This window comes from Ictidomys tridecemlineatus, chromosome 10, assembly GCF_052094955.1.
Source record: "Ictidomys tridecemlineatus isolate mIctTri1 chromosome 10, mIctTri1.hap1, whole genome shotgun sequence".
Lineage (NCBI taxonomy): Eukaryota > Metazoa > Chordata > Mammalia > Rodentia > Sciuridae > Ictidomys > Ictidomys tridecemlineatus.
Genome location: NC_135486.1, coordinates 131,587,895 through 131,611,692, shown reverse-complemented (window position 1 = coordinate 131,611,692; position 23,798 = coordinate 131,587,895). Strand labels below are relative to the sequence as shown.

The 23,798-nt window shown below is 55.3% G+C and overlaps 1 protein-coding gene and 2 long non-coding RNA genes across 6 annotated transcripts; 2 read left to right on the top strand and 1 right to left on the bottom strand.

Annotated features, from left to right (window-relative positions):
* Positions 1–999: 999 nt before the first annotated feature.
* On the bottom strand, positions 1,000–20,645 carry Gprc5b (G protein-coupled receptor class C group 5 member B). 3 transcript variants are annotated; one of them, XM_040277389.2, is made up of 5 exons: positions 20,455–20,645; positions 11,407–11,522; positions 10,122–11,152; positions 2,247–2,407; positions 1,000–1,766 (listed from the first exon to the last, which is right to left on the bottom strand). In XM_040277389.2, exons 3-5 carry the CDS (start codon positions 11,125–11,127, stop codon positions 1,632–1,634), a joined length of 1,302 nt encoding a protein of 433 aa, XP_040133323.2. In that variant the 5' UTR covers positions 11,128–11,152; positions 11,407–11,522; positions 20,455–20,645; the 3' UTR covers positions 1,000–1,631. The 3 variants fall into 3 exon arrangements, with proteins under 3 accessions (XP_040133323.2, XP_040133322.2, XP_005323771.1); XM_040277388.2 differs by lacking the exon at positions 11,407–11,522; XM_005323714.5 differs by lacking the exon at positions 11,407–11,522 and having other exon boundaries at positions 1,000–1,091; positions 20,455–20,643.
* LOC144367539 (uncharacterized) lies at positions 14,663–18,043 on the top strand. The gene is made up of 3 exons (XR_013427030.1): positions 14,663–15,123; positions 17,494–17,633; positions 17,770–18,043. It is a non-coding gene; the product is annotated as an uncharacterized LOC144367539 (long non-coding RNA).
* LOC120887321 (uncharacterized) lies at positions 19,351–22,700 on the top strand. Of its 2 annotated transcripts, none has more exons than XR_005730519.2 (3): positions 19,351–19,637; positions 21,850–22,076; positions 22,493–22,700. It is a non-coding gene; the product is annotated as an uncharacterized LOC120887321 (long non-coding RNA). The 2 variants fall into 2 exon arrangements; XR_013427029.1 differs by lacking the exon at positions 19,351–19,637 and adding an exon at positions 20,698–20,854.
* Positions 22,701–23,798: the final 1,098 nt, after the last annotated feature.

Genomic DNA, 23,798 nt, shown 5'->3' with positions numbered 1-23,798 from the left:
AAAGCAGCAAGAATCCCTCCCGTGATTCACTCTGCCCTGGAACCTTCTCCAAATCCACAGGAAAGACCCAGCAAGTCACTGCTTGCCACGCAGCCGGACCCGCTCTCTCTCCATCGAGTGGGCAGCCCTGGGGAGCCCTGCCAGGCGAAAACCTGCTGGGGGCAAACCTGCCGGGCCTGGCCTTGCAACCTGCCTCCTGCGTTAAGCTGTTTGCCCCATTGAAGTTTTGGAAAACGAATGTGGGATTAAAACTGGGAAAGGGCTTGGCGGGGCACCCATAAGTGCAGGAAGACAGAGATGACGGGGGCCGGGAGGGAGGGGTGGCTGTCCCCAGCCAGAGCATTTCTATGACTCTCCAAGGAGGGCGTGGGGCCTGTTCTCTTGCCCTTGGCTCTCGGGCAAGAGGCCCATAGAAGGAACTAAATGTGGCGGTTCCTTCAAGGCCTGGAGAGTCTCCTTTTCTTTGGCACATGCCAGGGCCCCTCCACCACGAGTGGCCATAAAGCTCCCCGCCACGATTGGTTTGGGCCTTGCCTTGGAATCAACCCTCAGCCTCCTAAATTCCCCTGATATGTGCAAACCACCAGGCCAGCCAGGGATTGGGCTCCATGAGTCATCCTCAAGGTCAAGGTCATCTCCAAGAGGCTACCTGGGGCCCAGAGCTTGCCAGGGAGGGGAATGGGGTAGGGCCCCCCTTTAAGCAACCCACATCAGCCTGGCCCCCAGGGTGGAGCAGGCCCCCCAGCCACATTGGATGAGCCTAGTACTATTTGCAATTAGCTTGGCTTTAGTGTGCGGGGACTGAGGCTGCTGAGCGTGACCAGGGCGTCTGTGTGTGTGGCAGGGGCGGGGCGGGCAGTCAGTGTTAGCTTTTTAGGTCATCAGTGTTCACAGGGACAGGAGACCCCCTCGCCCAGGACTCCAGCGCTCCTGGCTGAGAGGCGGCCTTGCTCGGCTACTGTTACTGATTTCTCCCTCAAGAAAGACACGGCCAGGGAATGAAATTGGTAAGAGAGATTCTTATTCTCGGGAACTTAAAAAGTCGTTCACCAGAGGTGTCTTCCAGTGTGAGATGGCGGAGCAGTTGGGATCTGTAATAACATAAGGATAACACACTGAGAACTCCGTGCTTTTGCAAAGTCAACGTCAGACACCGATTTGCTCACAACGTGCCAAAGGTAAGTGACCTGGCTTTTCCCCAGATGGGCCCAGCGTGGGCTGTGACCCTCTAGCCCTAAGGCATTTGTTTCTTTAATCCTTGAAGGATCCATGAGGGCTTATGAGTAACCAATGGGACCTTTTCTAACCAAATTATAACACTCAGGCCATGTTGGGAGTCCGGCTTATCTCGTTCTGGGACAGTAAAACAGCCCAGGAGATGGTGGGGGGTGTTAGAATGTCAATCTGTGATTCTGTCTTGAGCATGTTCCAAACCAACACAGACCGAAGCCTAGCACATCATTCAAGGTCAGGAAACTCAAGTCCCCTCAAGAGGTCAAGACCATCCCTGCCTCCCATTAAAAAAAAAAAAAAAAAAAAAAAAAGGTTATGGAATCAGCGCGTGAAATAAAGGATGGAAATCCAATTTACACAAGTAAACTGGCTCAGCGTCATTTCTGAGAAGCATGTAGCTATGTCTGGAAATTAAACATGGGGATGAGAGCAGGTCTTTGGATGTGGAGAAACAGCGATGTCATTCCACGAGGCGAATGGAAAGGTGGCGATTCTGCTGCGGGTCTGTTTGGCATCAGAGAGCGGACCTGCTTCTGTCGGAGGGACACACGGCCATCAACTCCGTCCCTTAAGATGTCCCTTAGGGAGCTGGGGTGGGGAAACTAGTACACAGCTGGGGCACGAGGGCAGAGGTGCGACGGGGGGGGGGGGGGGGGGGGGGAGGGGACTCAGTCTAGCAAAACCTGAGGGGGCTTTGTCTTGGTGGCCTTGTCCTTCAAGTCAACCTCCCAGGGAGAAGGCTGGGGGCGGTGTTAGTGGAAACCAAAGAATCCACTGGATACTAGAGCCCCAAGAACAGGTCCTCTTCCAGATGAATCTAGAGGTGGTTAACTAGGTACAGGTGGATTCCCGGTGTGTGCAGAAAAGTGGGGAGAGGGGACAGGGAGAGGAGAATGGCGGCACTACATGCGCTTAGCTACCGGGGGGCATCCAGAGAAGGGTGCCCCGTGGAAGCTGCTCCCACACCCCAAGCTCTCGGGCTTCCCGCCCAAACATCACATCTTGATACTTACGGTGCCACCATTGAGCACAACGGCCATCTCGGTTGGCTGGTACACGTTGCTTCTGAAGGGTGCGCTGGGTCTCTTCCCCAGGCTGCCGGTGGGTCTCTTCCCCAGGCTGCCGGGGGATCTTTTCCCTAGGCTGCCATTGGAAAAGCCCGCTGTCCGGAGAGCTGAGGGGGGAGGGGAGGGAGCCATTGGCAGGCCGACAACACCAAAAAAAGAGAAAAAAGAAAAGAGACACAATTTTGTTTTTTCACTCCTGCATCAACAACAGCGCTCTGGGCACCCCCCGCCCAGCCACCGCATCGCCCCGCCCCTCTGTCACAAGCTGATTCAAAACAAGTCACAAAGGGGCTTTGTTCTCAGGAGCCTGACCCCTCTCAGTGGGTTGGGAAGTTTGTAGAGTCCAGGGTTCAGGCTATGGGGGGAAGGGGGGCTCCAGGGTTGACCCTTGACCCATCCCTCACACAGGGCCCCTGCAGGCCTTGGGTGACAAGCCCCTCTGCAGCCCTCAGGTCTCCTTTGACAAAAGAGCTCCTCTCCTCACTGCAGAATGCCACCCACTCACGACAGGGGCAATGTCACACCATTCAGAAATGGTCACTGCTTCTGGATCCACACAAGAGGTAGGAACCGCCAAGAACACGGCCATATTGTCACCACTGGCAAGCGGCCGTCCCCAGAGATCTGAAGCAATGATGACAATATAAGGTAGCACTTTTTACCTCTGAAAGGTGGTTAAGTGGTGCTCTTTGCTGTACTTGTAAGGGAGTCAAATTTCCTTGTTGGGAAAGAAATACCAAATTAATGGAGGGACCCCAGATGCCTATTGCTAAGTGAAAGAGGCCAGTCTGTCAAAGCTCACACTGGGGAACTCCATCCGCATCGTGTTCTGCAAAAGGCAAAACTATAGACAGTAAAAGATTACTGGTTGTCAGGGGTTGGTGTGGGGTGAGGGATGAAGAGGAGGCGTGCGGGCATTTCAGTGCCGTGACACTGTTCTGTACGATACCACTGGGTGGACACATGTCATGATGTGCTTTGTCAAAACGCACAGATCCGTAGAATACAAAGAGTGAGGTCTAGTTAAAATTTGGACTGTATGGCTGGGATGCACGCGGCTCAGTGGTAGAGCACTTGCCTAGCATGTGCAAGGCCTGGGCTGCTCCCCGGCACCACACACAGCTAAATAATCATGTACTCATGTTGCCTTATCAACTGCGGTAAATATGTGACTCAAGCAGGTTGAGAGGATTTTTTTTCCCATAAACTTAAAACGAGGCTGGGTGTAGCTCAGTGATACAGCACTCGCCTCCTATGTATGAGGTCCCAGGTTTGATCACTAGCACTTGCAGGAAAAAAAGGAGGGAAAAAAAAAAAAGGAAAAACTCTATAAAATAATCAAATTGTCAGATGGGTCTTCTCAATTGTCAGATGGTTCTTCATCTTCATTGAAAGTACGAAAGTACTAAATTGACTTTGCTAAGAAGAGACTCAGGGCACAGGGTGTGGCTCGGTGGTAGAGCATTTGCCTAGCATGTTCCTGGGCTCCATCCCATAGGCCCCCTGGATTGAACTCAGGGGCACTTAGCCACTGAGCCACATCCCCAGCCCTGTGTGTGTGTGTGTGTGTGTGTATTTTAGACAGACAGGGTCTTGCTACATTGTTTAAGGCCTTGATGAACTGCTGAAGCTGGCTTTGAGCTCTCAATCCTCCTGCCTCAGCCTCCCAAGACCTGCTGGGATTACAGGTGTGCATCACTGTGCCCAGCCTGAGGTTTTTTGTTTTTTTTTAATCACTTGGGGGCAGGTGCTAGAATCACCTTAGTTATCCTTCATAGATTACTAACCAGGAGCCAGGTACTGTCATATATACATGATGAAATTTACATATTATATATATTCATTTCATTTTCTTCGCATTAAATTTTCATAGCATGATAGGTACTTATACTCTTACTTAGGGCACAGAGGGGTTAAGTAACTTCTCAAGGTTAAATAGCAAGTAAGGGGCTGATAGATCAGCATTCAAACTCTACAAAGAGTCTGGGTTCATAACTATCACACCACACTGGCTCCAGATACTATGTGTTTCATCACACTTTATTACTTAGAAATAACTTGAATTAAGTGATGTTAGGGACAACTCAGCCCAGACTGGGCAAAAAAAAAAAAAAAAATGGAAGCGGGGTAGGCAACATATGTTCCAAGACCCATTTAGAAAAACTTCTTGCTTAGGCATCTCCAGGCCTTGGAGCAACTCATTACACATGGTGCTGGGCGAGAAGCTGCCCTTCCTAGGAGGTGTCCATGGAGTGGCAGGGAGCAGCACCCAAGTGGGAGATAGTCTATGCTGACCCCAGCTCCTAGCCTAGGCCTGCCTGGGGAGAGGGAAGGCCAACGCAGCTTTCCTTGTAATGCAGAGACCCAGCAGCTGCAGCTGGGGACTTGGCCTCCAAACACATTCTCTTCACGAAACAAAGGCTTGACTCTGCTGTCATCTGTGGGGTGCCTTGGCCAGAGGGGCCCTCTCTGTAGTGGCTACTTGTGGTTCCTCTGCTGATGAATAGCCCTCCTAACATTCTAGCCCCCTCAGTGCTGGCTACAACAGCCATCTCCCAGGGCTCAGTGTGGCCACGTGACTTGGGCTTGGCCAATCAGGGCTTCCCATCTCCCTGAACACGCTGATTGGTTCAAGGGAAAGGCATTCGTGTCCAATCAAAATTAACTCTGGGATTTTGCTCTAGTCTCCTGGGACATGTCCCCCTTTTCCACCCCTTTGGAGTTGTGGGCGACCATGAACCCAAATACAGATGGAGACTGACCAAATCTTGTCATAACTTGAGTCTCCAGAACCTAACCATTCCCAGAGCCTGTTGCCCAGTACATTTGGCTCGTTTAATGCTTTAGCCTATTCAAATTGGATTTGTTTTAATTACTTGCAACTAATTTCAAAAGGCCTGACTAATGCACAGTCGATTCATTCAACCCAGGCCAGATCCGAAAAGGAAGCAGTGCTCACCCATAAAGGGGTGCACGCAGGAATCAGAGCTCATAGTTCAAATGCCAGCCTTTTCTCCTGTAGACTCTGCAAGTGAGGCCCTGCCACCAAAGTCAACTCAGGATCTTCCAGCAGGAAGCAAAGGGTTAGTTTATTCATGTATTTTTGTGGTTCTGGGGATCAAACCAGGGGCTTTGCACGTGTTAGGCAAGTGCTCTATCATTGAGCTGCATCCCAGCCAAAGAGTCAGTTTAAATAGCCTTTGGTCCTAATGAGACTCAAGAGCCCAAAGTCCTAACAGAAGAAAATACTTTTCTTTTTAGCTCCTTTGGAAGGTGAACGTTTAATATACCTTGTTAAAGCTTTCTAAGATGTGATCCAAGATGCTACACCCCCCATTTTTACCTTTTATTGCATATCTTGTGCCTTGTTGGTACTTATTAATAAATCCCAGGCTGGTGAAGTTGTATATATATCTGGGGTCTCTCTTGGGAGGGAAGGAGATATGTGATGAGGCTGCTGGGGCTTGGCCAAGCCACGGAACAGCCCGATGAAGGTTCCTCCCATCTCCTGGCACTTCAGGGAAGGACTGAGTCTCAAGGGAGCCTGAAAAGCTGCAGGCTTTCAGGTGCTAAGAGAAACAGGGTCAACTGCAGCTCCTGGGGACTGGCTAGTCTCTGAGACCCAAAGGCTCAAGGGTAAGGGGCCCCTCATGGGGCCAGGTTCCTAAAATACAAACTGGCTGAAGTCAGCACTGGAGATACCAACAGCTGCTCCTACTGTGGCAAGGGAGCCTGCCCAGATGGTCCCTAGCCAGCCAAGCAAGAGTTTCTAGAATAAAGGCCATTGGAGCCAGGACTCCAGCTCAGCCTCTAGGGGAGAGCTTTCAGAGGGAACTGGCTTTGCCTGAGGCCTGTCATGCCTGGTCTCCCGTGAATGTTGGTGGAAGACACATTTGGGATGATCCAAAAGTAGGCCACTAAAAAACAAATTCTGACTACACCCAGAAGGGTGCTACAGGTGCGTGTGTGTGTGCGGGGGCGGGGGTGCGGATGGCGGTGGCTGTCATGCAGTTATCAAGCGGGGGACAGTAAACCAGTCTGCTTTTCCGGGGTGCCGGGACATGCACGCCCGCCATGGCGGGGCACGCGTGGCACATGCGTATAACCCCAGCCCTTGGAGAGGAACTATTTTGCAAGGAGTTAATTGACCCAAAGCAGAAAGTTGAAGGGTAAGGACGTCTACTGCAGCACCGCGGAGAGCTGTAGGCGAGCAGGACCCGTCGAAGACCAGAAGAGTAAATCGGGGCACCTGATGGGAGCTTCGGAAAGGCCCTCCCAACACTGACGGCGGCGGGACGAGACGCACCACCAATTGGCCCAGTGGTTTCAACCTGGATCCGTCTTAGCCTCACTTGGCGAGCTTGAAAAATACCCAATTCCAAACTCAGACTTAATCGGATGGAGGCTGCAGGCGTTGGTCACTTCCTTGGGCAGCCCAGGTGGTGGCAACGCGCAGCCTGGCTAAGAGCCGCTCTGTCCTAACGTGGAGCGCGGGGGATGTGCGGCGCATGCGCCCTGAGAGATGTCTGGCAAGGCGGGAACCAACCTTCGGGAGTAGCTCTTTTTGGGAAGTGGGGATTTTAGCAACCTCTCGTATTTTTACCTCCATGAATCTTTTCTGATTCTACACAATTCTTGCTGCTCCTCTACCATCAGAAAGAAAAAAAGCATTTTTGTTTTGGAAAAGAGATATATGGGCCCTGGGGATGTAGCTCAGTTGGCAGAGTGGTTGCCTGGTATGCACAAGGCCCTGGGTTCAATCCCCAGCATCACACACACACACACACACACACAGGCGAAATGGAAGGACAACCTGTTTTTGGCTTTGGACCACCTCCAAACAGATGGGATGTGAAACAGATGGGGCTGGGGGTGTGGTACCTCCCAGACCCTCCATCGCCCCTGTGTTAGCACTGACACTGTTGCCACCGATCCCTTGAATCTCTGGATCTTCTGTGGATATGAATTATTGGCTACATTTTTACAAGAAATAGTACCATGGGATTCCAAAAATTAGTTTTTTCCCCTCCCTGTTCTGCTATGTTGAACTTACACAAGTCACCTGATGTCCCCAGGGCCTCGGTTTCCACTCTGCAAAATGGGTCTGACAATCCTCCTATTTCCAAAAATACAGAGCCGCCCTGACGTGTCATTGAGATGAGACACTAACGTGCTTTAAGAGGCAGGTACTTCTGTGGCGGAGTAGGCAAGCCTGTGGGCTCTGTCAGGAGGCCTGGGCTCAAGCCCTGGTTCTGCCTCTTGCACAAGTCACTTAGCCTGTCTGTGCCTCAGTCTCCTGCCTGCAAAACAGACCTCATGGTGTTACTGTAGAGATGAAAGGAGATGGACCACCGAAATGCTCAGAATGGTGCCTGGCACGCAGTGAAGTGGGGCTGTCCTGGCTTTTATTTTATTTATTTTTTGGTACCAGGATTAAACCCAGGTGAGCTTAACCACTGAGCCACATCCCCAGGCCTTTTTTATATTTTAATTAGGGACAGGGTCTCTAAATTGCTGAGGCTGACCTTGAACTCATCATCCTCCTGCCTCAGCCTCCCAAGCCCCTGGATTACAGGTGTGCGCCACCGCCACCGTGCCCGGCTGTCCTTGCTTTTAAGGGCCCAGAAATTTGGGTAGTGCTGGCTTTACTGCAAGAAGGTCAAACCAACACATTCAACAATTCTGGGCCATGACCTTCTGGGGAGTCACAGACGCCTCTGAGAATCTAACAAGGCAACAGACCAGTTCTCCAGGAAAACTTGACTGCATGAGTTTTCACCCACTTCAGTTCTTGCTACCTTGGAGTCCAGGGGTCTCAGACAAAGAGGATCCTCTCTCCCAGAGGAGCCAGCAAAGTGGTGGCTCTACAGGACTCCAGGAACTGGTTAGCCTCCTGGCCTCTGCCCACCACTTTCCCTGAAGGGGGTCAGCTGCATCCTGACCCCATCTTCTCCAGCATCCCAGGGAGCGGTCTCCAACCTGGGCCGACACTGCCCTCCCCGCTGCATCTTTCCACGACTCAGCTTCCTTCCCGACAAGAAGAAAGGAGCTGGGATCAGGGTCACCTGGCAACCCACAGCCCTATCCAGAGGTGGCCACAGGTGTTCCCTCTTGTGGGTTCAGCCAGGACAAGGGGCGTAGAGAAAGGGGGACAGACAGGTGGGCATGGTGCTGGACGCAGGGGGGTTGACCCCGTGGCACGACTGGGCCCCAGTCAGCAGGGTGAACATCGAGAGGGAGCCCTGACAATCCGGAATGGGCCAGCGCCTGGCTGTGTGTCCACGGCACAGGTTCCTAGCACCTCCCTCTGTTCGTTCATCTCTAGAGTGGAGACGCTGACAGGGCCAACCTCCTCCCCACTGAAGGGTGGGACAGGCTCAAGTCAGGGCGGTGCCTGGCAGGTCTGTGCCCGCCGCCGCACTCGGCAAAGGCACGGTGGTTGCTGTTCTTATCTGTTGTTATTAATGTTGTAGCCCCAGGCGTCTTCAGGTACCCGAGGAAAGGTCATTTTATTTCATCTCAAGTCCTGGAGACCTCGCCAACCCCCTTCAAGTGATGGTTCTAAGGGTCACCTCTCGAGCATTGACGGCAGGACCCTGGGGTACCTGTACGGCATCCCCAGGACTCCTATGACCTCACCTTTGAGCTCAGCGGTAGGAGAGAGAGTGTGAGGTTCCCAAATGAGGTCCCCTCAGGTCCCACCAAATCTGTTTTTCTGCCTTGGCATCTGGTGGAATTTGTTCAGCCCATTCCCCAGGAGTTATGGCGGGCGGTAAGGACCCTGGGGAATGGGAGGTGGCGGTGGTGGGTGCCGCAGCCTCCTGTCCTTCCAGGGCTGATTCAGGGGCTCGTTTTCCATTCGGAGGCCCAGTTCTCCACAGCGGCCATCAGATCATCAATGCCCTTGGTGTGGGTGACCGACTCTCCCTGCCCACCCCCCTTTGCACGGTCCCCACCCAAGTAGACCACCCACATCCAAGCCCTTCTCTCACATTCCACTCTCAGGGGAACTCAACTGAGAAGCACATACAACCTGCCAGGTACCAGGGGAGCCTGGTGCTCAGTGGTGGTACTTCCCATGGTTGGCTGCACGAGGTACATTTTCTTATTGTTTCTATTTCACAGAGGAGAAAAACTGAGGCTCAGAGAGGTGATGTAATTTGCCCAAAGCTGCACACTGAGAAGTGGTAGAGCCAGGATTTGAACTTAGACGTGGAACTTCAGGGCCCAAACCTGAACACTCCTGGTGGCGGAGGTAGGGGAGGGGGCAGGAGCATTTCCCCCCCAATGGCGTCCTGCATCCATCAAGAACAGGGGTTGCACCCTCAAAACGCTCCTGGGGAGCCGGGGAATTCATGTGAATGTGGTATGGTGGCGGGTCAGGAGCCTGGCAGGGGACAGAGAGCACTGGGCAGCAGGTGACCCCCATCTTGGTGCAGTCACCCCTCCCTCGGGAAGGGTGACAGGCAGAGCCGTGGGAAGGTCAGTCCCGTGTTGCTGCCAGATCCAACTTTTTTCTTGGCAGTGATGGGAAATCATACCCAGGGTGCCTCCTGCATAGCCCCAGACCCTGACTTTTCAAAAGAAGCCAGAAAGCTGAATTTTTGTAATATCATGAGTAAGAAACTGGGAGGGGAGACAAAACAGCTAAATTAAAAAATCCATCTTTAAGCCAGTGTGGGCCCAGGGGCCAACGTCGGGGATTATTCTGCTCTGCTAGGACGGTGCCCGGGTCTGGGGCTGCCTATCTCCACCGGTAATAATAGTCTTTGTGGTACAAGTGACCTGAGGTCCTACCCCACTTAGCTCTGCCCCTTCTACCTGCATTGTGCTCGTCCATGGAGAAGGCCTTGTTCTCCATGTAGGTCCGCGACAGGTGCACGTCCTCCTCGAACGCCGTCTCCCGCATTCTGGGCTGAGACGTGTCAAAGTAGTTGGGTGGGTTTTCCTGCAGGGGAGGGAGAAGGGTGCAGTGGATCTCGGGGATGGCGTGGAAGACGATGAAGACCCAGCCGTTGGCCGCCAGCGCGATGGCCAGGGTGGGGTCACTCCAGCTGTCCGCGTGCTCTATCATGGCGTTGCCGAAGAGGTACATGGTTATCCAGGTCACCCAGATGAGCACCGACAGGAAGGATGTGATGAGGACGAAGACCCCGTTCAGCTTCCACCTGAGGAACTTGCCACACAGCGTGAAGAAGGCCTGGGCCAGGGTGACCACGAGCAGGACCATGTCGTAGATGAGGGCCATCACGAAGTCCATGGGCTCGTAGGCGCAGGCCGGCTTCGAGTCTCGCAGCACCGTCAGACCCAGCCACTCAGTGGCGATGATGACCTGCACCAGCATCAGGCACAGCGCCAGGCCCACCAGCTGCCAGCCTGGCGGGCTCGTGCCCTGGCGCACCAGCCTCCGGATGCGCCACGTCTGGCACAGCAGGCAGGAGAAGCACAGCGCAAAGAGGACCCCCCAGAGGAAGCGGCGCATGGAGCAGATGGTCTCGTCCATCCGGATGATGAAGGCGAAGGTCAGTCCAAAGAGGCCCAGGGTCCCCAGGAGGAAGAGGAAGCAGAGGCACACGGGCCTCCTTTTCTCCACGTCCTTGATGAAGGGCAGCCTCACCAGGAGGATGAGCATCAGGAGCAGTGTGATCAGGGCGCCCGCCCCGGCCACCGCCTCCACCACGATGCCCCAGATGGCGTCCAGGTCGCACAGGGACACGTACTGAGGGAGGAGGTCCAGCCCGCAGCCCCGGGACGTGCTGGAGTTCTCAGAGGCCGCGGAGGGGATCGCCACGAGCAGGAGGAGGGCGAGTACCTGGTGGGTTCTCATCTTTCTCTCTGGCACCAGGAACGTTCTAGAAAAGGCGGGGGGGGGGGTTGGGGAGGAAGATGAATTCATCGTGAGGTTCCCGTTCTCCTGACTTCTTGAAGAAGACCCACCGTATCTCCAACCCTGGGTCCACCTGGTGCCCTGGAGACACATGGGTAAAGGCAGGTCTTGGGGCCCCTCGTGGGGGGACTCCGCCTGCCACCTGCACCCCCCCGTGTCTCGAACAACCGTGAATCACTGTCACTTGTGGCTGGAGGGCCAGGTGGGCGGGGGACTCACCTTCCCTGGACACTCTTTGTATTCTTTAAATGTGAGATTCTGCACCACCTCTAACCTCCTCAAAAACAGAGGACCACCACGAAACGTCAAGAGACGGCGGGGGGCCAGGCGCCGTGCTGGGGGGACAAGGACGGCACACATCAGCCCCTTTCCCGCTCAGTACCCTCAGCCAACAGTCCCCGATCCCACTCCAGCCAAAAACTGGGCCCATCTGAGCCTCACAATGCCTCCTCATGAGGCGGGTCCTATTGTGACCTCCATTTTACAGGTGACCCACAGGGTGCCCAGCGGGTGACACTGGCACCAGGTCACACAACCCAACTCCTGGAAGCAACCCCTCTGAGAAGTTCCCCAGCATTGGGGACAGTCCAGTCACTCCTCCTGTACCCATGGAGTCGGCCCACCCCGGATGGAGGCTATGGGGAAAGTGCCCAGACGTTTGTTCTGGTTACTGTCCCCTAGGTGACGTGCTGTGACAACTGTTTACATTGTGTAAGGCGCTGTGAGTAATTTAGGGAGGACTGAGGGAGCCGGGCAGCGGCCTAGGCCCCAGGTGAGGGATTGGAGGGAGCCCTAGATGTTGGTATTGCAGACTCCGGGAACTGTGGCACTTCTGTGGGTACCGAGGGGGACTGGCCACCGGAAAGGAGCCGTCGTCCTTGGTTCCCTGCTTCTGGCTCCCTCCAATACCCCATCTTCCTCCTCTAAGGGTTTCTGGAGGATCTGCCCTTCATTCCTCCCTCCCCTCCCAGGGAGGCCTGCAGGATCCTCCTCCCACCCTCTCTCACCCCAGGCCAGCTGGACCCCACAGGCCAGCCTCGGGCAGGGCCTTCACTCCAGTCTCCTCTTGCCCTCGGGCCTCCTCTGCTTGGGCAGGGAAAGCTGCTCCTTCCACACGCCAGGCTCTGCTTTAAAGCCTCCGGCTGAGACCTGGGTCAAGGTCACCTCCCCTCCTCTCTCCAGCAGCTTCTGATCTACTTCCTTCTCCGTTTAATTGTAACTGCCCTTTTGGGTTTTGGTCTGTTTCAAACTTTCCTTCCCCCTCTCCTCTCTTCCTCTGCTGAAAGACGTGGCAGGGCTGGGGCATTGTCTCCTGCTCATCAGTTGACCGGGCTTTCTCAACTTTGGCATGATGGGCACTTGGGCTGGTCACCCTTGGTTGTGGGGGCCTGTCCTGTGAGGTGTAGGAGGTCCAGTAGCAGCCCCGCCTCTGCACACTAGATGCCAGTAGCACGTCCCCTCTTCCAATTGTGACCGTCAATCCAAGATGTCTCTGGACACTGCTAAATGTCCCCTGGCCAGGGCGGGGGGGGATTTACAGGATGAGGACCACTGTCCAAAACTACCTGGCAAGAAGGAGCGCTCAGCAAACCCTGAGGGAACGTGACTTGGTCTGTCTCTCTGCCACCAGCTCCCTGCCTTTGAAAGGGGCCTGGGCATGAGACAGCCGGAGCCGGCACCTCTGGGCTCGATGCTCATTCCCAGCCAGCTGGACCCCCGTCCTCGACTGAGCCCACGCGTGGGGTTGTAACTGGCCGTGTTCTCCACAGCATCCGCCTGTCCCCAGGGCTTCTTAAGTAAATGCAGTATCGACCCCTGTCTCTCTGCTCCTGGACGGAGATCCCAGGGGCATCTCAGATCCTGCCTTGGCCGCGAGGCCATTGACTGGCATCCATTATTGATGCTGCTCCAGGAGGCAGTGCCTGGGGTGGCGGGATCACCGCCTTTGCCTCCAAAGGAGAGAAGGCAAGCTCCGAGCCGGCGGCAGCAGGCGGGAGGGGCTCCTCAGAAAAGCACCCCGGCCTCCCGCCCAGGCCAAGGCAGGGGTGAGGACCACCGGCCGGCAGTCCACTCGCTGGAGCCCGGCCACAGCCATTTAGGTTGTGTCCACAGGTTCAGCCTGTGCAGGGACTGGCTGGAGGGACTCTCAGTCCTTTACATCGATCCACTTAAAACCCAACACATTAAAACACTTCTCTCCTGACATTTTAAAACCACGCGATGGCGTGACTCCCTGCACCCTCGCTGGGCATGTCCCAATGTCCCTCGGCAGAAACATCATCCGAGACAGAAATGCAGATCACAGGTCTGGGAATCATGCTGGGAATTAGAATCTAAGAACTGGATCTGTCAGAACCAAATGCCACCAGTCCCTGACAGGGTAAAGGGGCCCGGGGGTGGATCTCATCAATGACAGCTCATCACGGCAAACTTGACTAGGAGAGTCCCAACCCAAACCCTCAGGCAGCCTCTGTGGGGTCTTGACCACCACCCCTCCCTCAATGCCTCCTACCCATGTACCCCTAGGCCAGGGGGGTCTCAACCAGGGACAATTTGCCATGGGGACAGTTGCCAACATTCTGGGACATTTTCACTTGTCACAACTGGGGACAGGAGCCCAACTGGATACATGGACAGAGACTATGGATGCTGCTGATTACACACAAAGGCAAAGAGCAAACCCGCCGTATAGAATTATCCAGGCCACAAAGCCAGCAGTGCCCAGGCTGGGAAAACTGGTCTAGACGGGAGCAGAGCAGGAGGGGAAGACGGCAGCCAGCCTGCCAGGCCCCAGCCTCAGGCCTGCACCCCAAGGCCCTTCCTTGCAAGAAGAACATGGCCGTCTCTAACTGTGTCTGCTCACGGTCTCAGGAGAGGTCCTCCTCTTTCCAGGTCTGGCTGCGGATGGGACTTGGTTTCCCCAGCTCCTCCCTCCTCCTCCTCCTGCTCCCCGCTGGGCCTTGAAGCCACAACAGGAAACCTGCAGAGATGATGGGCGCACCATCACGGCGCCTGCGCTACCGAAACCGCGCAGAGTGTTCACGGCTGTGACCCCCGGACACCAGTTCCTGCCTCCTGGCTGACACAGGAAACGGATTCACTCTTGCTTTCTGCTTCCATTCCTGCAGGTGGAACCCACTCCTCTTTCCGGGACAGCTGGTGTTTACGTTGCCCGGCGTCCATTCTCCCATTTCTGTGAAGAGCTCCTGAGTTTTCTTTGGAGAAGCTGCCTTGAGCCTCAGCACCCGGCCTGGACGTCTGGCCCAGGCCTGGTCAATCAGCCCCTCGGTCCTCCCCGTTGGCCACACTGACTGGTTCACAGGAAGGCAGATGGCCTGGACCAGACCTGTGGGAATCGACCCCAGGATTCTGGTTGGCGTTAACTGGAGAGAGCGTGTCTCTTTGTGCTGGCTGATAAGATGGAGGGACCCAGACCCGACGCTGGAGAGGGATACATTTCCCATCACGAGGGGGGGGGGGAGAGCGGGTATGAGCTCACCCAGAGGAAATAGCTAAGTAAAGCACCGAGTCCTCCCCCCTTCTCCCACGGCTGGAGCCATATGGGATGGGTGAAGCCGTAGCTGCTTCCCCAGGGCAAACTAAGCCAACTGGAGCTGGGGTTCTGTCACTGTCAAGTCCTCGAATTCCCCCCCTTCAATCAGCCCCCCTTCCCCAGGAAGGCCTCCCTGGTCAAAATCTAAGTGCGCAGATGAAACTGAAGGCAACCGGGAGCGAGGAGGATGTCCATGAGGCGACGGCCACCCCACGCCACGGAACAAGGTGTTCCCCTGGAAGCCAAGGCCACTGGCTCATGTAGGATTTCCAGGGGTTTCGGCGTCATGGACAACCATGGTCCCTGCTGACTGTTCGGGCACCCTCCTGTGCACACTACCCTTGCTCCTTAACTCCCGGGGATCTAGGGAACATCCCTTCAGGGTGAGTACTTGACTGCCTCCATTCGACAGGAGATAACGCTGTGGTTCAGGGAGGTCAGTGGCTTGTCCAAGGTCATCCTTGGACAAAGGTGGAGCCCATTGGCGAACAATGGTACTACTGTTCCTGGGCTCTTTCTGCAGAGTGTCCCTTGGGGGAGACTTTTACTGGCCAGTGAATCTAAGTGAGTTTCTCCTGGCCCCCACCGCGCTGGGCCAGCTCCATGGACCACTGTCTTTGTAGCCTGCATCACGGTTTTCCATTATTTTATTTTTTTGCACTTTTGATCTCTTCCTCCCCGCTGCAGCCCAGGCTCTGGGCTGTTTTGTTCTGGTGCTTAGTCGCCGAGAGAGTGGATTCATAAAAGCCATCTCTAACCCTACTGTCGTCACCTTGCAAGGGTGGGTGTTCATGCCCAGTTATTTGATCACAGGATGCCCACAGCAGCAGTGCCCGGGAGCTCATTAGGAAAATAGATTCTCAGGGGCTGGGTACGCTTCCACAGCCCTGCAGGCCACGCTTGGGCACACTGAGGCAGGGTGCACAGGGACACGACAGCAGGGGGCCATCTCCTTTCTTCCGCTTCACCAGCCCTGCCCTGAGCCAGACCAAGCAGTCAGTGCCCTCTCCCGGGTGCACGTGACCACCACCAGGTGAGCCCCCATCCTGGTAAATTAGCCACCTGGTGTCTCTCTCACCTGCAGTAATCGGGCAGCTCTGCAGAAAGCCCCCAACCGAACAAAACCAGATTAGAGGTTTCAAGGCAGCTCCAGGCTGGCTGGCTGGGAGGCCAGGGATACTAGGCAACAAATCCGCGGGATGAGGGCGGGCGGCTCCTCCAGAGGAGTAATGAATAAATGTGAACGAGGCAAGACTCGGCGCACATACTAATTACTTTTGCTGCCAGCCAGGATCCCAGAAATGTGACTCATTCAGATGTTCTTAAATATACTGCACAACACACACACACACACACACACACACACACACACACACACACAGGCGGCAGGCAGGGGCTGGAAAGAATGCAGGCAGGATCCCTCATGTGAGGACAGCAAGGTCTGCCCGGGTTCTCCAGCCCTGCTCCTTCCAGCGTGCTGTGAACCTCACAGCCAGACCTCCCAGTTTCAAATCCTGCCCCTGGGCGGCGGGTGCAGCTCAGTGGGAGAGGCTTGCCTGGCATGTAGGCTTGCCCTGGGTTCCATTTCCAGGACCACAAAAAAACAACCAACCAAGTAAAAACCAAAGCAAAGACCCCCCAAAACCTAGCACTGTCTTGTGTCACCTGCTAGCGCCCTGCGACTCTGGGTAGCTGACTTAGTCTTTCTTGCCTCAGTTGCCTCATCTGCAAAATGGGGGTGACGCCAGTGCCTACCTTGTGCGGTTGTGGTGGGGCTTAAGATAATTAATAATCAGGACTTAGGATAGCAGTTAACATGGGGCAAGCACTATATAAAAATATGTTAAGTAAATAAAAAAGATGGGCAAATACTGGCTTGTCAAAGCAGCGAGTTCTTCCAAAACCGATTTCCTAGGAGGGGCAGTTGCCATGGAGACGGAGAAGGAAGAGGCTCCCGGGGAGTTTGTCCAGTGCTGGTGTCCAATCTCCCCAGCACACACTAAGCAAAGAGGTCTCGAGGTGGCAGGAAGAGTAGATGCCTCTGAGGGTGGTCTACCCAGAGGAACCCCAAAAGCCCCTGCTCCCCCTCAGCAGCTGCTCTAAGCAGGAGCCTTGCTGGGAGGGTAGGACCCAGGCCCTGGGAGGCCTAAGGCCAGCCTGGGGGCCCTGAAACCCGAGGTCCCTCTTGCAGAGGCAAAGCGGGGACTCCAGCAGACCAGACACTAGCCCTTCTCCCAGGACCCAGGATCCCCTTCTTCCCAACCACCCGTGAGACCCGAGAAACAAAACCCACTCTGGAACACCCCGTTCTGACTGGCCTTGCCTGGGCTAGACTGCTCTCTGCAAGGGTTTGCAGGACTTTTGTTCTACACCCAGGGTCCCCTCCCTGTGCCTGGCAGGTCAAGAGGCATCCCAACTCCACCCTCTCTAAAGATGGGGGGAGGCACTGGAACTGGGAAGGGAAAGAGAAAATAAGCAGGTGTGTGTGTGTGTGTGTGTGTGTGTGAGAGAGAGAGAGAGAGAGAGAGAGAGAGAGAGAGAGAGAGTTGGGGGGGGGAGCTTTCCTAGCCCTGGGCATATTTAATAGTTCAGTACCCAGATGGATACCTGGCACAGTTTCTAGTCCCTTCAGACTCCAGGAGAGTGGAAGACCTCGGTAGGAGGGAGGCCAGAAGAGGGGAATCTGACCGAACTCTGTGACATTGGGCATTACTTAACCTCTCTGAGCCTCAGTCTCTTTGTCTATGAAACAGGGTTCACCGAACAACCTTCATTAAGCTGATATGAAAAGTACCGGAAAAGTACTGGGCTTGGGGCCTGGCCCAGAGGAAGCGAGGGGTATCTGCTTCTTAAAAAGATTCTCGATTTCCAGTTTCTTGTTGGGACAAGGAAGGTAAGGAGGGACTTGGCCAGAGGCTTACTGGAATTTACAGGCCAAGGTGGGATGAGAACCCATTTTCCCCCAAGACCTTGACCCCCCAAGGCCTTTCCATTGCACCCCTGTTCTGACCCTCCCCCATGTCTGGCAGATGCCCAGGAAGGGGCTGTGGAGGAACCAGTCTCCCCACCACCTCAGCATCACACGGTGTCCCGGCCCACTCCCACTGGGACCCACGGTGCACTTCCTGCTTGGCTGGATTAAACAGTTACAAGGTTTCCTGACATTAAGCTCTTTCCCAGATCCCACAGTCCCCGCCTCTGATATCTTTTCCAAGTTCCTAATCTTCATTTCCCAACGCCCGACTAGACACGGGGCTGTTTGGGAGGGCTCTGTGAGGGGGGCTAGTTGGGCTGGGGGTGGGGGGGATTTGCAAGAACAAGCTCTATGAATATGCAAAGCAGCTCCCAGCCTCTAAATAAAAGCAATCATTTAAATGCAAATTGCATCCTTGGCTGCGAGTTCCACAGTGGACCGTTCCTCTAGGGCTGTAATTCTAAGAAGAAAATGTGACTTAAGTCCCAACCCCAGAAGAAGCTCTGGGCAGGAAGTGCTATAAGGCCTCTCGGTTCTGGGGAGGATGGATAAGAACTGCTACAAAGTGAGGAGTGGGTCTCCACAGCTCAGGCACACCTTCAGGTGGCTCAAAGGGCTGGCCAGGGTCAAAGTGGTCCCCACAGACGGCACAGAGTCCCTAGAGGTGCCCTGTGCCTTGGGAGCTGTCATCTGTGGGTCTCCTTGTCTAGGTCAAGGGGGCTTTGAAAAGCTCAGATCCCGAGGCTCTGCGCTCAGAACCCTCCTCCAGAGACTTCACTAGCCCAAACAGAATAAGCCCTAAACTCTTTTGCACCTCTGCAAAGATGGTGATCTGGCTGGTGCCCGCCATTCCCCCACCCCCACCCCAAATCTGCCTCCTTGCCCCAGCCACCGGGGCCTTTGTTGAGCTACTCCACGCCTCGCCTGGTTCAGTCTTGCCCCAAGATCTCCTTCCTGATGGTGGGCCCCCATTTTGCTGGGCTCCACTTAAATGTCACTTGCCAGAAGTCTTCTCATATACACCCTTGTCACTTTCTTTTACATCACTCTGTCTTGTTTTCTGGGCAGCCCGATGGCGAGACTGTGTGGTATCTATTTGCCATTCCTGTTTTCTTAGTTTTTCTTGACCGACCCCTTCAGTCTCCGCCCCCCCCCCCGCCCCCCGGCCCCCAATAAAAGCAAGAGCCAGTCCCTTTTACACCCTGTTCTGCGACCAGAACATTTGTTGAAATTATATTTTTAAAAAATAACCAATATCGATTTCGAGCTTGTGTTTCTAAAAAAACTGTGCCTCTTGCTGCCTGGGCCCCAGACGGCGAGTCCTTCCTCCTCGCATCTCCTCCTCCTCCAACTCAACTGACCCCTTTTCACTAAGAGCAGAGAACGGTTTGGAAACAATGTTCACTCCACAGTTTGGATAGAAAACTGGGAGGGCTCCCAACCAGCAGATGCCGATTTGCATTCTATTTACATGCCATTTGCATGCAGTTTAACCGAAGTCTGGCTACTCCCGAAAGCCCCTAGTCCCCACCGAAGAAACTTCTGAAAAACGTTCCTTGGCTGAAGCGCCCGGGATTTTGTGCCAGGCCCCTCCCCCACCTCTCTTGTCGTTGCAGAGACCCCCCCGGTGCTTCCTGGGCTCTGCTCAGGTGCCCCCCATCTTGGCGCAGTCGGACAGCCAATGTGGCGCGTGTGCTGGGGCCCCAGGCGGGGAGGATGCTGCCCGCCACACTCCAGGGGCCTTTGTCCGCGTTCCAAGGAGCCGCCCCCTTAGCGAACCCGGGACGAGGAAGAAGGAATCGGCGAGGCCTGGGTGTGACAGAGCAAGGGCTGGGGAAGGAGTCCGCTGCACTGAAGCGTCGCTGGGGCAAGGTCGCCGCGCCCCTCCAGGGCTGGTCAAGCCGTTCCCCGGGGCGAAGCCTGGTGAGGGCTCCGGCCGTGCTCTGGCCTATCCGCCCAGGCAGCAGGGACACCGGGATGTGTGGGGTCTCCATGGGGCTGGGAGTCCATGTCCCCGCACAAGTGGGGACACAGCACAGGGTTAGTCCTTATCTCTAGCTTGGTCGACCTTTCTCAGAGGCCAAGTGCCCCGCGTCTGAAACGGAAACTATCCCCCTCCATTGTATGCAGCCTCCCCCCATTTGTCCCCCAGCCTCAGATCTTGGCTCGGTCGCTTTCCCCTGCCTTCTCCCCGCCCCCGACCTTGCCCAGCAGTGTGCGGCCACCGCCGGCTACGAGATTGGCCCCCAGGCCCTACGGCAGGTGCCTCTGGCTGCTCGCCCCCCGAGTCTGGCCCTTGCTCTCTGGGCTCTGTCCTGTCCATAGTCATCCCCGGCCCGCCTGCCACGCGACCCCCGGGTCCTCTCCAAGGTTCTGCTCACACGAGTCACTCGGGCACGCCAGGACTGCCTTACGCTCCCAGCTGCCTTTACCTGAGGTCACCCCAGACCCTCCCCAGAGACTTGATCTCCAGTTGGAGGGGAGCAGGTCCCCCTCCCCGATAAAGGTCCCCAGCCCCTCCTCCCTTGCCCCGCCCTCTGCGGCTCCTCTTCCGCCGCACTGTGGTTCCCCTCACCCGAATCCTTCATCTCCCCCCACCCAACCCCCCGCAGATTAACCCCAGGAGGGGAGTTAGAGAAGCACACGACCAGGACCCCCGCAGTCTTCCCAAGCCTAAGGCGGGAAAAGTTTCTGGGGTCCCCGCAGCGCCCTCCATTGCGTCGGCGCGGGTCGCACTCACCGACCCCCGCGGCCCCGCAGCGCCGACTCTCCAGTTGGCCCTCCGCCGGAGTCACATCTCTGCAGCGCGGTGGCGGCCCCCGCTCCGCGCGCGCACGCCCGCCTGCCGATCCAGCCTCACTGCATTGCCCTGGCGAGCCGCTGCCGCGCGAGGCGCCCCCTGGCCCGGCCCGCGCTGCTGCAGCGACCGCGGCCCCGCCCCCGCCCCGGCCGGCTCCGCCCCTGGCCTCCAAGCCCCTCCCCTGGCCCCCGCGGGCTGTTGGGTGCGAGTCCTGGCGCTGTCAGCGAGCACCCAGGCGGGCAAGCTCTCCGTTCCTTGCCCAAAGCGCTGGGATGACCCCCAGCGTCCGGCGTCCCCAATGCGAAGACACTGCCCCACAGTCACAGTGCACCCATAAACGGTACGGACGCGCCACCCCCAAGTTGATCCAGTTGCAGAAACATCCCCCAACCCAGACACACTCTCTCTCTCTCTCTCTCTCTCTCTCTCTCTCTCTCTCTCTCACACACACACACACACACACACACACACACTCTCTCTCTCTCTCTCTCTCTCTCTCTCTCTCTCTCTCTCACACACACACACACACACACACACACACTCACACACACTCTGGGGCATACTCCCACGGGGGCCCTGGGGCAGGGGCCTTCTCCTGCAGGGTATACATTCCAATGTGGGTTCGTAAGCAGCACCGAGTCCAGGACGCAGAGAGGATCTTGCCGCGCGTTCCAAAGTCACCGGTATACCCGGGTATACCTCTAGGCACACACGCAGCTCGGACTCCTCTAGGGTGGTCCCTACTGAGCACACTCCCTGCCCTCCTCTACCCCGCTCCCACAGGTCCTTGCCCTTTTGCTCAACTAAGCTCAACACGCATAGCCTTGTCCACTCCAAACACCTCCCCCACACGTCAACATGGTGCACCCCTCACGTGGGTCGTACGCAGGATTCCCACCGCCACCACCGCGCACATCACCCACGTACGCACGCGTCCACCACTCTCTCCAGCGCACGTTTTCAGAGGTTCTAGCCTCCAGCTGTGAGATTCGCAGACAGAGGGCACAACCAGGGCACGTGTCCACCGGACTGCTGGGACCTGTGTGAAGAAGGGGTCCAGGGCAACCTCCAGCCTGGGCACTTAATCCCCTCCTCGTTCACCGGGCGGCCTGGGGTTGGCATTGCCCCGACCAGGCTGGCGGAGTGTGTGTGTGTGTGTGTGTGTGTGTGTGTGTGTGTGTGTGTGTGTGTGTCTGAGCTTCAGTACTCCTTTCGAGCTGGTTCCCTGGGTGACCTTCGGATCTGCAAGCTGGGGCTTGTCTCAGATGGTTCTTTCTGGGGACAAAAAACGGGTCGTTGAGGGTCACTCTTTTCTCCCCATTCTTGATTTCTCAGGCTGACACCACCCTTCCTAATCCCAGCCACAAAATATGTGAAGACACAACAGGGAGATGACCGCACCTCCGCGGCAGGCGGGCTGAAGAGTAACACTCCTTCCAGGGATGGTCATAGTCTCTGAGTTTTGGGGACCGCTGACCTTCCGAAATACTCGCAACCCTTCTGGCTGTCAGTTCCATTTTCTCCAAGCCAGTTTTCTCCCAATCAGGTCACGTGTCCCTTAGGTAAGCATTTCCACGAATACCTTTTATTCTTAAGGAAAAAATGGAAAGGCAGACCTCTTCCCTCTTCCCCGAATTTGCTGAAATCGTATATTGTGAACGCCTAGAATAGTGTTTGGCATACAGTTGGCGCTCATCAAGCGTTTGCAGAGTACTCCCGCCAGACTGCGGAACTGGAAAGTGGATGGCCACTGCCACCTGGTGGTATCCAGTGGAACTGGCCTCGAGATCCTTCTGTAAACGTGGGCGGGTTGGGTCCTGATCTGTAAAAGGGAGATTGTTTTAATAGTACACTCCTATGGGTAAACGCGGGGCACAGGTCAAGGGCTTCGTGCAGGGATCTGATATGTGGAAATCTCTTAGCACGAGTTGATTAATATGATAGTGATGGTTACATCCCTTTTCTGGGTTTATTTCAGAGGGATTCTGATGACTTTGGATGCTGCTGCTACTTGGAGAGCAAAGAGTGAAACTGAAGTAGAATGAGTGGCAGGTGCATCCCTCCCTCTCTCCCTAAAATGTTCAAAGACCCATGGAAGATGATAGTGTCCACGAGATAGCTAGCATTTTACATAGTGCTCGCTGTATGTAAAGAGTTGTTCTAAGGACTTTAAATCTTTTAACTTATTTAACTGCCCTAGCAATCCTTTCGGTCAAATACCATTATTTGCCTCATTTTACCCATGAAGACGCTGAGGCCCAGAGGGATTCAGTACAGGCCAAGTTCATCAGCCAGCAGAACTGGGATCCAATCCAGGCGTCTGGCTCCTGTCCTCATCTAGTGGCTCAACTGGTATCATTTGCTGTAAGGTCAGACAGCCCTCACCCTTTGCCCCCCGCAGAGGTCTCTGGAGGGCTTGCTGCATGTCCAGCCTTGGAGAGTGGCCCCGTGGCTACGGAGCACTTTACATGTGATTGGTATTTTTATTTCCTTTCAGTTAATTTAAATTTAAATAGCTGCATGTGGCCAGTGGCTACTGTTTACACAGCACATCCCTAAGCTGGATGAGGACAAAACCCCAAACCCACGTCTTTTGTTCATCCTTGTGTTACCAAAGTCCTAGGGCAAAGGCCTCAGATCCAGGGACCCCAGCGGACCAGACTTGGCCACCTGTCCCAAAATGCCAGTCAAAGAGGGCAAGCGGCTATGAAGGGCAGGAAAGGAAATTTAAGCAGCGTGGCCACACTGGGAAGAACAGGTGACCAAAGATCTGTCTCCAAGGGCCTGACAGGAACCTTGAGGTTTTATAGGAAAAGACCCTGGTTGGGAGCTCTACCTGGAGGATTAGATCGGCTTGGTCAGGTGATGGTGTGGGAGCTCTGGGAAAGTCATTATCACTTCAGGGGACAATTCGGTTCCCAACATGAGATGATTGCTCCTAATGCTTAAGGAGCAACGTAGGTTGCTCCTGGGGTAATTGCTCCTGCTGGGGGTGGGGCCGTTCAGCTGCCGGTGATCTGTTCCGCAAGGCTCCCTGTTGCATGGGGGTAAGTTTGAGTTGCTTGTCCTAAAGATGCTGATCAATCAGACCTGTGGTTCCTGGAATCCAAGAAAACTGCAGAAGAAAGTGACTCCCAAGGCGGGGGTGGGGTGGAAAGACAAATGGAGTTGGTCAGGTCAGTGCCTGGGTTCTCCTGTGACCTGTACAGGGAAGGACTCACTGAATACTGGTTGACTAAAAGGAATCAAACCCCAGCCTTGCCAACCCTCAAAGGCGTGCGTAT

Coding starts and splice junctions, on each gene's coding strand:
- Gprc5b (XM_040277389.2), bottom strand. CDS start 11,127: ATGAGAACCCACCAGGTACTCGCCCTCCTCCTGCTCGTGGCGATCCCC. Junction 2,408..10,121: donor CATGGACGAGCACAATGCAG/GTAGAAGGGGCA, acceptor CTCCCCCCTCAG/CTCTCCGGACAGCGGGCTTT. Junction 1,767..2,246: donor TTGTGCTCAATGGTGGCACC/GTAAGTATCAAG, acceptor TCCCTCCGACAG/AAGCAGGTCCGCTCTCTGAT.